Consider the following 13,714-nt stretch of genomic DNA (forward strand, 5'->3'; position numbering starts at 1 on the left):
ATCTCATAGAACAGTGCGTGTGTGCGTGTGCGTGTGCGTGTGTGTGTGTGTGTGTGTGTGTGTGTGTGTGTGTGTGTGTGTGTGTGTGTGCACGTGTGTGCGTGTGTGTGAAATATTGTGAACTGAAACCCGAGCCTGAGCAGATGGTGAACACATATATTCACACAAAACTCTGTGATTGGTCGAGCTTCATGTTCACGTGAAGCTCTGATTGGTCTGCCGCTGTACTTGTCTTTACCCATAAATCTAAATATTTATCGAGCATGAATTTCTATAAGCAATAAAATATTTTGGCACCAAGGCTCAGCTTCTCTGCCTTCAGGCCCTAAGCACAATATTTATATATTATTTGCTTTGAACACAATCCCTCCCAGGCCTCCAGGCTAGAGTGCTAGAGAAATCTGCTGAATAAGCATAGCAGACAGGTCACTTCCGCCCACGCCGGAAGTTATTAGTCCTGTAAAATGTTGTGTAAAGCTAGAGTCTGGGCGGGGCGAAGCGGCGACAACACAATCATAATCAGCGCGGCGCGGCGCGGATTAATGGATTAATAGGCTATAAACATGGCATCTTATGTCATTCTGAACTTAAATAACACTGTGCTGCGCGTGCATGATTGCAATCTATGTCCGTTTCTAGACACGGTAACGCCCCGCCTGCCTCTGATTGGCCTACCGACACTGCCCATCTTACCAGACTTTCCTCCGAGGTGGATGGTGGATAGTCTGACGCGAGGTTACTCCGTGGTGGGAAATAATAGTGCAAATACGGTATAATACAAGAGAATGACAGCTTGGCTGGAATTCCACAATTCTACATATTTCATAACTTCATAAGTAATGTGTGCTCATCCTGTATCCTGTCATCTGGGGGTGTCTGCCTGAGACCTTGTTTCACTTCAAGCTCTTGGCCGGGACCCCTAGGGTGCAAGGCTCGTTTATACTGTGCCTTTTGTCTTGAGTTCAGTTCCTGAGTGACACACCCAAAGGACATTTACATGCTAAGATATAAACAGTGGTTCAAAGGGTCTACCTGGGGGAAATTCTACCCTCCAGGGGGGTGGCAGGCCACTGTCTGGAGCAAATGTTTATTCTGATTCTTTATAACCAGTTGGGATTGAATGAAGGTTGTTCAGTTGGGGCGTAAGCCTTGTGTGTGGAGCACGTCGGCCTGCTGGCTGGCGTGAGCCTTAAACCTGTGCTGTGCTGCACTAAACACCAAGGAACATCACTCCGTCAAGCTGTCTAGTGCTACCGTCTCAAATTCTCTTCTGCTCACCAGTTTTGGTGTCTCTGTACAGTGTACAATGGTAAAACCACACACACGTGACAGATGACGCTCCAGAATGCAGCCTTGTAACTTATATTGCAAACTAATATTGTTTATTCCGTTCGCTTTGATAATAAAGTGTTTGTGTTGATTATCGTGTATTAATATAATTATAGTAAACTAATACTATTATACTAAAAAGGATAAAGATCAAGGGATAAGAGTACAATAATGTTTCAACACTTTATTTAGAACACGCCCTATTGAAATTATATTACGGCGTACCTGTTCTATCAATTATTCAATCAAAGCAAACGGCATAAACAATATTCAATATTAAAATCACATTTTTCTCATTGATGGCGAACGTGACCTTAATAACTTTCCTTGGTTGATCTCTTGAAAGGCATTTGGCACAGTATTATTACGTTTGACACAGTGTCACTCATGTCACTCATCTTGTTAGGAGTGACATAGTGTACCTTGAAAACCATGATGCCACATTACAAAATTATACATAGATTCTACTATACCCCTGTGAAACTGTTTAGGATGGGCTTGGTGGAAGACAAACGGTGTTGGAAATGTAAAGGGGAAGATGGTACATTTTTACATGCATTTTGGGAATGTCCTGTGGTTGTGCCTTTCTGGAAAGAGGTACTGGGGAAACTTGGAGACTGGATGGGGCTAATTGCGAACGCAGTGAGCCACTTACTATGACAGCAAGGGCTGAATGTCTGTGTGTCCCGCTGTTACACCACCCGCCCGCCACCAGAGGGCGCAGCTGTAGCACACACACACACACACACACACACACAGGGCGCAGCTGTAGCACACACACACACACACACACACACACACACACACACACACAAGCACACACACACACACACACACACACACACACACACACACACAACCACACACACACAAGCTGCGTTCGCTTCCCGCGTTTGCACGTCTTACTTGTACTACCAGAATGCCCAAGGTTATGTCTCTTGGGAGATCGCACGGTGCTGCCACAGGGGGTCACCAAGGCACAACATGCATTGGTGACTGCAGGCCTTATTACTGCAGCTACTGTAGGTTGATACTGAGAAACTGGAAGAGCTCTGCTACGCCAGAGATCACAGACTGGACCCAATTTATGACTGAAGCGGCATCCTTTGAATACTCAATTGCCAGGAGGGAAGTTCAAAGGGAAGTTCCATGAGATATGGGACTATTTTTGTTTGTATATCAAAGGATTGTTGTAACATTTTGTATTTGTACATTACATATGATATAACCACGAGTGTCAACAACAGAGTGTGGAGGGGTGTTGTCCAGGGGTTTTCTTTTTTTTGGCTGCTAGGTGTGTTTTGTTTGTTTGTTTTTTCTTGTCTTTTTCTTTTGTGTAAGTCATGTGGATTTTGTATGCTTTATTTAAAATCATTAAAAAACTTTGATGACAAAAAAAAAGAAAACCATGATGCCTTGCCTGCATGATTATGTAAGTGTAACTGTAATGCACATATAATATTTGTGTCCTTGTAGCATCTCCCTTGTGTGGACATAATGGTTAAAATTAAAAGTGTGTGTGTGTGTGTGTGTGTGTGTGTGTGTGTGTGTGTGTGTGTGTGTGTGTGTGTGTGTGTGTGTGTGTGTGTGTGTGCGAGTGTGTGTGTGTGTGTGTGTGTGTGTGTGTGCGCAGCTCCTGCCCCATCGTAGGATACCCTGCAGAAAGAGCGCCCCCTCTGGGTCGTTCTTCGCCAGAGACAACACGGCCAACTTCCTGAGCTGGTGTCGAGAGGTCGGCGTTGGAGAAACCTGCTTGTTTGAGTCCGAGGATTTAGGTGAGTGTTAAGGCCTATTCGTACTCCAGTTTGAGGTGATAGCTTATCACTGCGGTGTAGTTTTATAAAGGTTTGTAAACTACAACATTACATCACTCACCGAAGTGTAGTTTCAAAGGGCACCTACGTACGGCTGTAATTCGAAACTGGCCCCCTTAAAATCTGAATCCCCCCCACCCCCTTTCCCCTGTAGGCTGAATGTTTCTTTTCCCTTTTTACCTCCTACACGAAAAATAGCCAATCTACAAGCTCAAAAGGCGTCGCACTGCGACACGTTTTGAGCTTGTACCACTATGTGTTAGAGTATAGCCTATAGGGTTGTCCCCATCCCACCACTGTGTGTTAGAGTATAGCCTATAGGGTTGTCCCCATCCCACCACTGTGTGTTAGAGTATAGCCTATAGGGTTGTCCCCATCCCACCACTGTGTGTTAGAGTATAGCCTATAGGGTTGTCCCTATCCCACCACTGTGTGTTAGAGTATAGCCTATAGGGTTGTCCCCATCCCACCACTGTGTGTTAGACTATAGCCTATAGGGTTGTCCCTATCCCACCACTGTGTGTTAGAGTATAGCCTATAGGGTTGTCCCCATCCCACCACTGTGTGTTAGAGTATAACCTATAGGGTTGTCCCTATCCCACCACTGACCAGAACATAAGCCCAGTGACAGAAACTTTGTTTTTTTGTCTTTGTGTCTTTGTGTGGACGTCAGCAGCAGATACACATCAGCAGGTTGGTTCTCATGCACATCATGTGTGTTGTTGTGATGTAGACGTTATGTAGATCTACAGTATATGTGTTGTTGTAATGTTGGAACCTACATCATTCACTGTGGAGTTATGTAGATGTTTGAGATCTGTTGTTGTAACATACATCACTCACTGTGGAGTTCTGTAGATGTTATGTAGTTCTATTATGTGTTGTATAACCTCCATCACTCACTCACTCATTCTCAAATTCTGCCCGAACCCGACCCTACCTGACCCGACTGACGACAATGACCAAAACTCTGAAAACTCTAGAAAAACGCTGATTGAAAATCGGCGAAAGTGGCCATTTTACAAGATGTTCTGGCCATTATCTCTTGAACAGAAGGTCCAATCTGCTCAGTTCAAAGCTTGTTGGATGCGTGAGCGGTGGGCTGGCCCAGTAGGGCCCAGTTAGGGGCGGGGCCCGGCCTTAATTTTCAGGCTTGTTGACAACTCTATCACTCACTCACTCACTCACTCACTCACTCACTCACTCGCTCACTCACTCGCTCACTCACTCGCTCACTCACTCACTCACTCACTCACTCACTCACTCACTAGGCTCTTAATATAATCACATCAGTTTTAATGTTCAACGTGTGTCATTCCCACTTCATTCTGTGCTGTGGTGATGTGTGGTGATGTATAGTGATGTGTGGTGATGTGTGGTGATGTATAGTGATGTGTGGTGATGTGTGGTGATGTGTGGTGATGTATAGTGATGTATAGTGATGTGTGGTGATGTGTGGTGATGTGTGGTGATGTGTGGTGATGTATGATGGTGGTCTTTGATCACAAACGTTGACATGTAGAAGCTGCCATGTGGAACATTATGTCCTGTCTCAATGATGTAGATTGTAGAACATTATGTTCTGTGATGTATATTAACATGTACAGTATGTCTCTTCTCTCCGTGCAGTTCTCCACAGACAGCCCAGAGAGGTGTGTCTGTGTCTGCTACAGCTGGGGAGGATAGCGTCTCAGTAAGATCTGTTTATTACATAATATTTTACATTTATTATATGCATTCGGCATGCTACAGTTGATTTATTACATACATTCATCTATATACCTTCCTTTCTATAACCAATCAAAACTTGATTAAGGACAATCAATCCACTTTATTTACAATTAAAACACAGTGTTGAACCAAAGTGCTATACACTCAAAATGTAAAAAAATAACTAAACTTATATTAAACCTCAGTAAACTGGTGCCTGAAACGTAAGGGGCCGATTCGGCTCGTCAGAAATTTTCAGTAGCACCGAAGAGCCGACTTTAGGCCGGTATACCCGCCCCCCCGAACCTCAAATGACGTCACATTGTAGGCTCTACAGAGCCGAACCGACTTTTATTCGGCTCTAAAATAGGAGTATGAATCGGCCCTAACACTATTACCGAAACTTAACCTCAGTAAAACTATGCCTGTCCCTAAACTTATTTCTAACATTATCCTCAGTGAAACAAATACAAGAATACAAGAACCGTATCATACCGTTATAATGTTTATAAGACGGATGTATATTTGTGTTGTATGTTTATAGGTACAGAGTGGAGGCTCCAGGGTTGATCCAACTGGAGAAAGAGATCGAACAGGAAGAGGAGAAAGCTCCACTTCCTGCCGTGTCCCCCACTCCACCTTCCTCCTCCCCACTTCCTGCTGTGTCCCCCACTAAACCTTCCTCCTCCCCCGTCTCTACACCAACCCCACCTTCATCGTCCTCCTCCTCATCCTCCTCTCCCTCTCCGACCAAATGTAGCAAGAAGACCAGCGGCAACGTTCTGGACGATGCCGTGAGTCTCACCAAACCTTTACGCTTGTTGTTTGTTGAGGGCGCGGTGGTGCCCCCTATAGGGCATACATCACTTAATGCGGTTAATATGGTAATACTGATATAGTATTGATTTCAGCTGTTACAATTCCAACATGCAACGGTACGGTAGCGATGTCGCCTCACAGCTAGAAGGTCCCGGGTTCGATTCCCGCTGGGGGGCGTGTTCTCTCCTCTGTGTCATCAGCGCCCGTACCCTAGGTGGGGTTTCTAAATTGTAGTTGTATAGGCGAATATAGGCGTCCGAGTCACACACACACACTGATGTTTGATATATTTATATACAGATCTACAAGCTCACAATGTATCATAAATACCAGATCTACAAGCTCACATGTACAGTATCATACCACAACAGCGGCGCACAACTTAGGTATTTATCAAGCTTGGCTGTGGCCTTGTCAATGAAACAACATCCTATAAGATGGATATATATATATGTTTATAAGATGAAGATGGATGTGTAATGTGTATATGTGTTGTACGTTTACAGTTTACAATTTAAGCATTTAGCAGATGCCTCTTAATTCGGAGTGATTTACAGTATGCAAGAACAACACATGGTAATACAACAAATGCATAAAAAAAAAAAGTCACCAAGAATCATAATGCAAGCTGTGGAATATCGATATAATGAAACTATGCGTATATAGTGCTATGTCTACATAAAATGCCCTCTAAGTTGCATAAGTTGAGCCTATGCGTACGCCTCATAGGTACGCCTGTAAGGTCGTCAAGGCTAGGGCAAGTGCTACGGGCTAGTTGTCATTTATAAGTTGTTTATGTATAAGATGGATGTGTATGTGTCTATAAGATGGGTGTGTGTGTGTGTGTATGTGTGTGTGTGTGTGTGTGTGTGTGTGTGTGTGTGTGTGTGTGTGTGTGTGTGTGTGTGTGTGTGTTTCAGGTGAGATACATCACTGAGGAGCCTCCGTGCAGGTGTCCCAGCAGGTTCTGCGTGGAGAGACATTCTCAAGGTCGATATCGAGTCGGAGAGAAGATGCTGTTCATCAGGGTCAGTGGGGAATGTCTTCATTACATTCTACAGTGGAGACATTTATCAGACACTCTCTATTATATCCAGAGTGACTTACAATAAGCAAAGGGAAACACATGCATAGAATGGACCCGTGAATGTCTTTCTGGCGGCGATGGCTCAGGGGTAGAGTGACCGGATTCCCAGTTCGAATCCGGGCTCCCCCAGAGTTAGTTAGTGTCCTTGAGCAAGACTCTAAACCCCTAATTGCTCCTGATGTGCAGGTTGGTGCCTTGCATGGTTTCCTCCGGCATCGTTATGGGAATGTGTGTGTGAATGGATGAATGTAATGCACAATATATGTAAAGTGCCTTGGATAAAGGCGCTTTTTAAAATGCACCATTTACCATTTCTAACGTGGCTGCTGTGCTTCGAGAGCCATTTAGTGTAGAATCACGAGGGCACCAGAAGTGAATTTACCATTCATTTTTCTCATAGACGTTTCAGAAAGTATTTATTTGAAGACCTGTAAGCCTCGGACAAAGCCAACTTGTCTGAGGCTTAGGGGTCTTTAAATAAATACTTTCTAAAATGTCTATGGGAAAAATGAATGGGGAATTCTCTTCCGGGCCGCTGGTCGGGAGCGGGACTGTGACGCTACCCTACATTTAAAAGGAGAAATAGCCTCTTGTTATGTAAGCCATGGATTCATTTGTACAACACAGTCAGGGACTCATCAGGTGATGAAACGTGATGACTGTGCGCTTTTCCTGACCCACTTCCACCCACTCTGTGTCTTATTGACTCTATATTCAGTTCACATTGAATGGGTTGAAACAACAACAATGAGGTCTGTCATCTCGGTCGAAACTGTGGATCCTACACGCACGCACGCACGCACGCACGCACGCACGCACGCACGCACGCACGCACACACACACTCACAGAGCCTCATTCGGCAGCGTGAGGCTGACTGGCTGCTGATCTGCTGGAGATGAAAGTCCTGCTTTGTTCTGTGGAGACACTGTGAGGTTCTTCATTGTTCTGTGTGTGTGGAGACGCGGCGAGGCTTTTCATTTGTTGTTAATGCTATTCCAACAATGCCCGTCCGTCTGCAGCCAACGTATGCGGAACACATTTCTGTCTGCTCGCTTGATGAACAAGGTCAATTCTTTCTCCACTCACTGTCCTGTCATAAAGACATGAGGCAGGCAGTGGATCAGGGGTAGAGTGGCCGGATGGGAACCGAAGTTCGTTCCCTGTGGGCTCCCCCTGAGTTATTGTCAAAGTGTCCTTGAGCAAGACTCTGAACTCGAATGTAAATGTTATTTAATTCACCCAAAACTAAATTTGTAACCGAGGATCATATCGTTTAATGAGCCGCAAATCAAGCTTGTTTTGGTCCTAAAAGAATAATCAGGCCTGGGCCGTGGCTCAGCGGTTCAGGCACCTTGGCTTGTAATCCAGTCTGGCAGTGTGCCACGGGTTCGACTCCCGATCCCGGCGGCCTTTACTGCATGTCTTCCCCCCATCTCTCTCCCCATTTCCTGTCAGCCTACTGTCTGTCCCTTTATTTATTTTTAGATGCAGTTGTGAACAATAGCCAAGTAAGATAAGATACATATCCATTGGCCAATCAAATGGTTCACTGCAGCTCAACAGTCAGTGTGAGGGGTGATATCTGTGAGCTCTGCGTTTAAAGGCTTGAAGGCCATTGTCTGTGATGGAGTCCACTACATGCTCTGGTAGGCTGTTCCACACCTGGACAGCAGTGTGGTGAAAAGTTCTGTCCAATGTGTTCAAATACAATGTCCATCTATTTGCCAGAGAATCACTGTGTTTACTTATTTATATCCATAATAGATAAATCTTTCCCTTAAAAAACCTGCACCTCATAATCGTATCACCATAATGAACCAATATCATCCATGTATCGTACCATCAACCATGTATCATGAATTCGTGATACGTATCGTATCGCTGTTAAATTGTATCGTTACACCCTTACTCACACATTATATTAGCATGAACGCACCTATGAATGTCCAACAGGGCCCTCTCTCTCTCTCTCTCTCTCTCTCTCCCCACTGACACAGAGAGCCATTATGTTCCTCAGTCACAGAGCCGGGGCTCTGGGCCGGATGATTGGACGTCTTGCCCTGCCTGTGGCCTCTAGATTGATTCTGATTGGATGCTTTGCCCTGCCTGTGGCCTTTAGGTTGATTCCTTCTGAATGTTTCATATTACTGTATGCTGGATTCACATCACATCACATCACATCACATCACATCACATCACATCACATCACATCACATCACATCACATTTATCACACGCTCCTTATCCAGTGGGACTAGCCTTTGGATCGTAGATCGTAGCCCAGTCTTGTGTTTTGCGAGGCTGTTTGTTGCAATGTTCAAAATGCTTCCGTCATACAGTCTGGAGAAACAGAAGCTCTGATTGAGTAAAATATAAATGCTTCTTTCATACAGTCTGGAGCAACGGAAGCTCTGATCATGAGTAAAATATTATTGCTTCTTTCATACATTCTGGAGCAGCAGAAGCTCTGATCATGAGTAAAATATAAATGCTTCCGTCATACAGTCTGCAGCAACGGAAGCTCTGATCATGAGTAAAATATAAATACTTCCGTCATACAGTCTGGAGCAACGGAAGCCCTGATCATAATTAAAATATATCTTGTATACTGTTTTTCACGTCACACGCTTTCTTCAATTTATTGTTTGGCTTTGGACTGTTAACTTTATTTTTCTTGTCTTTTTCATGATGAGATGCAGTGATACACTTATGATTCAAGCAATGTTTTATTGTTTTTTTACCCTTGTTTACAGACTACAGTTGCAGTTTATTTATTTTTATTATTTTTTTCACAATTCTTTCACCAAGTATAAATTATCTAATGTAATCCTGGGCTCTACACTCCCTGTGATACTGTATAGGTAACTCTGGATGAGTGTTTGACAAATGCCTAAACTGATAAATGATAAATTGTAATAGTTTCATGTTGCGTTAAATGTCATTGTCTTAACACACGTCCGTTGTGTCTTCCATTCAGATGTTGCACAACAAACACGTGATGGTGCGCGTGGGCGGGGGATGGGAGACGTTCGAGAGCTACCTGCTGAAACACGACCCGTGTCGCATGCTACAGATCTCCAAGACCACATGGACCTCCGCCTGTGCTGGAGGCAAAACCCCCTCCTCCCCCGCCTGTGTTGGGGGCAAGACGCCCTCCTCCCCCGCTTGTGTTGGGGGCAAGACCCCCTCCTCCCCCGCCTGTGTTGGGGGCAAGACCCCCTCCTCCCCCGCTTGTGTTGGGGGCAAGACCCCCTCCTCACCCGCCTGTGTTGGGGGCAAGACCCCCTCCTCCCCCGCCTGTGTTGGGGGCAAGACCCCCTCCTCACCCGCCTGTGTTGGGGGCAAGACGCCCTCCTCCCCCGCCTGTGTTGGGGGCAAGACCCCCTCCTCCCCCGCCTGTGTTGGGGGCAAGACCCCCTCCTCCCCCGCCTGTGCTGGGGGCAAGACCCCCTCCTCCCCCGCCTGTGCTGGGGGCAAGACCCCCTCCTCCCCCGCCTGTGCTGTTGGCAAGACGCCCTCCTCCCCCGCCTGTGCTGGGGGCAAGACCCCGTCCTCCCCCGCCTGTGCTGGGGGCAAGACCCCCTCCTCACCCGCCTGTGCTGGGGGCAAGACCCCCTCCTCACCCGCCTGTGCTGGGGGCAAGACCCCGAACATCAAGGACCTCACCCGAGACAGCTACCTGGTGGTGACTGCAAACTACCGCAGCAAGAAGTAAAACGACGAGACTTAGAGAAGACATGGTCATTAGAAACATCATCTGCTGCTCTATAGCGGATTTGTCTATAGTTTATCATAGGCTATACATGTCTGTCTTGGGCTATATAGAGCCTGAACGATGTATCGGCCCTGGCCGATCTATCGGGACATTGTTTGACGTCGGTTATTGATGTCAAATATATCAATATGTCACGTACGATTTCTAACCTATATGTCAGCCTGGCGTGACTATTTTCGGCTGGAGTAGCTCCGCTATTAGCTCCACAATTTACAATTTAGGCACTTAACCCATTCAGGACGGGAACCCTTTTGGTGTTTTAAGCATTATGCTAACTTTTCTTTCTTTTTTTTATCGTGAAAACGTGGTGCAAATCTTTGAATATATATTCTTTCAGAGCTAACATTTTTAACTCAAATTGTTGCTTCTGCGGGGTCCCTGGAACTATAGATTGGGGTCCGCGGCCAAACACAGATAATTCTGGGGGTCCTTGACGTGAAAAAGTTTGAGCACCACTGACATAGAAACTGTTTTTTCAGAAAACTATATTCACCAAGGATCATAAGCAAGCTAATGCATTTGGTTTGGGACCAGTAAAAGGTATATATATTATTATAATATACCTTTCCCCCCTCCCACGCTATAATTGTTTAGCATTTCGCCAAAAATAAAATGTAAGTGACGTGACGGGTTGGAGCAAAGTGTTTTAGATGGCTCACTCATGGCACAGACTTATTTAGCTTATTAATGTTGTGTCATTCAACACGAAGGAAGCCATATTGGATAATATGCTGCCATATTGAAACCTATGATATTATTGATCTTACTTGGTAGAAAGGCCTCCAGTACGTATTCTCTTATATCAAAATGAGGGGGAATCTAAAATGTACAGCCCCAGAAAAGTGATATAGTCCAAAACGTAGGCCCAGTTGAAGCCACTTTGAAAACTTGCGGCTATCTTGAAAAATGTAGGAATTCTGCGTGGTCCGTGGTTGATTATCATAGGGTGTATATACAGGTGATCTGTGCCAAATGTCAAGCTTGTATCACCAAGATTAACCATGAGCACATGTACATTTATCGTCGGCAGCCATATTGGAAAACATTCCAGAACACATTATCTTATATCAAAATGAGGGGGAAGTCTAAAATCTACAGTCCTAGCAAAGTGATATAGTGATACAAAATGTATAGGTCCAATTAACTGTAAACTGGCGGCCAACGTGGAAATGGAGGAATTCTGCGTGGCCCGAGGTTGATTGTCAATTAGAGTCACATGAAGGTCATCTGTGCCAAATGCTTTTATCACCAACTGAAATATCACGTCTAACTATGGAGGTTTTCATTATAAATGACAGTGAGAGTGAGTACATGTTTCAAAGCATCCAACCGGTATTGGTAATCAACCATTTCGTAGCTCTATTATGCTAAACAGAGAAAATGTTCTACCAATCGAGCTATCATAGTTATTTTTAGCTTATTTTTACATTATTAATTCTAATAGTTTTTGTTGGTTTAAAATATGCCATTTTAAATTGTTGAGCTTACGGTTCCATCATGGCTGCACATATTATTATTTTTAACATGAACTGCAGAATGATATCAGCGATGAAATGAATGACTAGCAGATTAAATGAAAACATGTATTAGAACCCAAAGAAATGCATTAAACCAAAACTTTGCTATTGACAAACTGTTGTTTGGTGTTTATTAATCTCTACGTAGCAATGCTTCAGTGGATTTCATCTGTTTGAGCGGTGTCCAGGTGGTCCCCAGCTAATTAATGGAGAGTTGGTAACCAAATTAACCCTTATAGATCTTTAACTTAAATTCTTGTTAAACATCTGCATTATTTACAAGAAGTCTACACAAATTAGTTATTTTGATCAACATTTGCCTGTTATCTCTCCTAATGGTACCACATCAATACAGCATGGAATTGTGGACGAAATCTTATCCAATGATAACAAAATTATGTTGCATGGGAGATGGGACTGAGAGGCTAAATCTCATCAAATGGTGGCCCGTACGTGGCTCAAATGCTGAATAAATAATGGGTCTTGATGTGAAAAGGGTTGAAAACCACTGCCTTACATAGTTGCATGATTGATTAATCATTATTGATTATGTCCTATATAACATGTATAATACATGTTACAGTACATTACTGTAGCACAAGGATACATTACTGTTATTTCTAAAGTAAGAACAAAACAAATAGGCCTACTCGTACATTTGTCAAACCCATCATGACCATGTCTGTTTCAAGAGAACTCCATTTATTGTACAGCACTGATACCTAGTGGTGACATTAGGTTGTGTCAGTCAAAAGTATCCAGAGAAGTGAACTGTGCTGTAATTCTTTGACAACAAGACCATCATTATGTTAATTTGTATTAATGCATTCACACTTTAGATGTTAAAATAAATAAAACAATACAGATGTTGTGACTTTAGGCTAGTATCACATCAATTAAATCCATGATCTTGTTTTGACGTGAATTCCAAAAAAAAGTGCATTTGGATAGTGGTTGAGTAAATGTACTCAGGGTCCTCACCGCAATTTGCAACACTAGATTTTTATTTTTTTATATAATGGGTTGAATCTCAGCGGGGAAAGTAACGAAGTACATTTACTGTACTTTACTTAAGTACATAGTTTTGAGGTATTTGTACTGCTTGAGTATTTCAAATTATTTATATAAAAATAAAATATATATTTATATCAATTATTCTAAGCCTAGAATCAAGCCAGTCATCATGACCATAAAACCTTTAATTTTTTTCGCCCACACAAAGTGTTATGGTCATGCAGGATGGCTTGATTCTAGGCTTAGAATAATTGATAAATACATATTTTTGTAAATCTGTGGGAAAGATGAATGGCCAATTTTTCAGTGGGTCCAGAAAACCACACCCACTGCTAGCTATGGCACACATAATTATATGAGTGACTGACTATCGCAAACGATACAGAGACACCTCCCTGAATCGTATTAACTGCATACAATTAATATACTTTTCAGATGGTCGACGTTTCTCGTTTAAATAAAATCATAAAATATTCAAATTCATTGAGATAGGGTTTTTTGATTTTCATGAGCTGTACGCCATAATCATCAAGAATAACTATATTACGGAAATTACAAAATATTCTAATTCATTGAGATGGACCTGTATATGATATGTCAGCTCAGGTGGCTTCCTTGAGAAACTGTTCAACTGTAAAAGCTTTCTCAC

The 13,714-nt window shown here is 43.4% G+C and overlaps 1 protein-coding gene across 1 annotated transcript in view; it reads left to right on the forward strand.

Annotated features, from left to right (window-relative positions):
* The window catches only part of gas2a (growth arrest-specific 2a), a 35,894-nt gene extending 23,738 nt beyond the window's left edge, over positions 1 to 12,156 (forward strand). The window contains exons 4-8 of the mRNA XM_083763253.1: positions 2,963 to 3,104; positions 4,773 to 4,836; positions 5,398 to 5,647; positions 6,593 to 6,700; positions 9,737 to 12,156. Coding sequence (XP_083619379.1) covers positions 2,963 to 3,104; positions 4,773 to 4,836; positions 5,398 to 5,647; positions 6,593 to 6,700; positions 9,737 to 10,474 — 1,302 coding nt within the window. The 3' untranslated portion in view covers positions 10,475 to 12,156. The remainder of the gene's footprint in view (positions 1 to 2,962; positions 3,105 to 4,772; positions 4,837 to 5,397; positions 5,648 to 6,592; positions 6,701 to 9,736) is intronic.
* The last annotated feature ends 1,558 nt before the right edge of the window (positions 12,157 to 13,714 follow it).

The sequence above is a fragment of the Protomyctophum parallelum genome (genome assembly GCF_964188405.1).
Source record: "Protomyctophum parallelum genome assembly, chromosome: 4".
Lineage (NCBI taxonomy): Eukaryota > Metazoa > Chordata > Actinopteri > Myctophiformes > Myctophidae > Protomyctophum > Protomyctophum parallelum.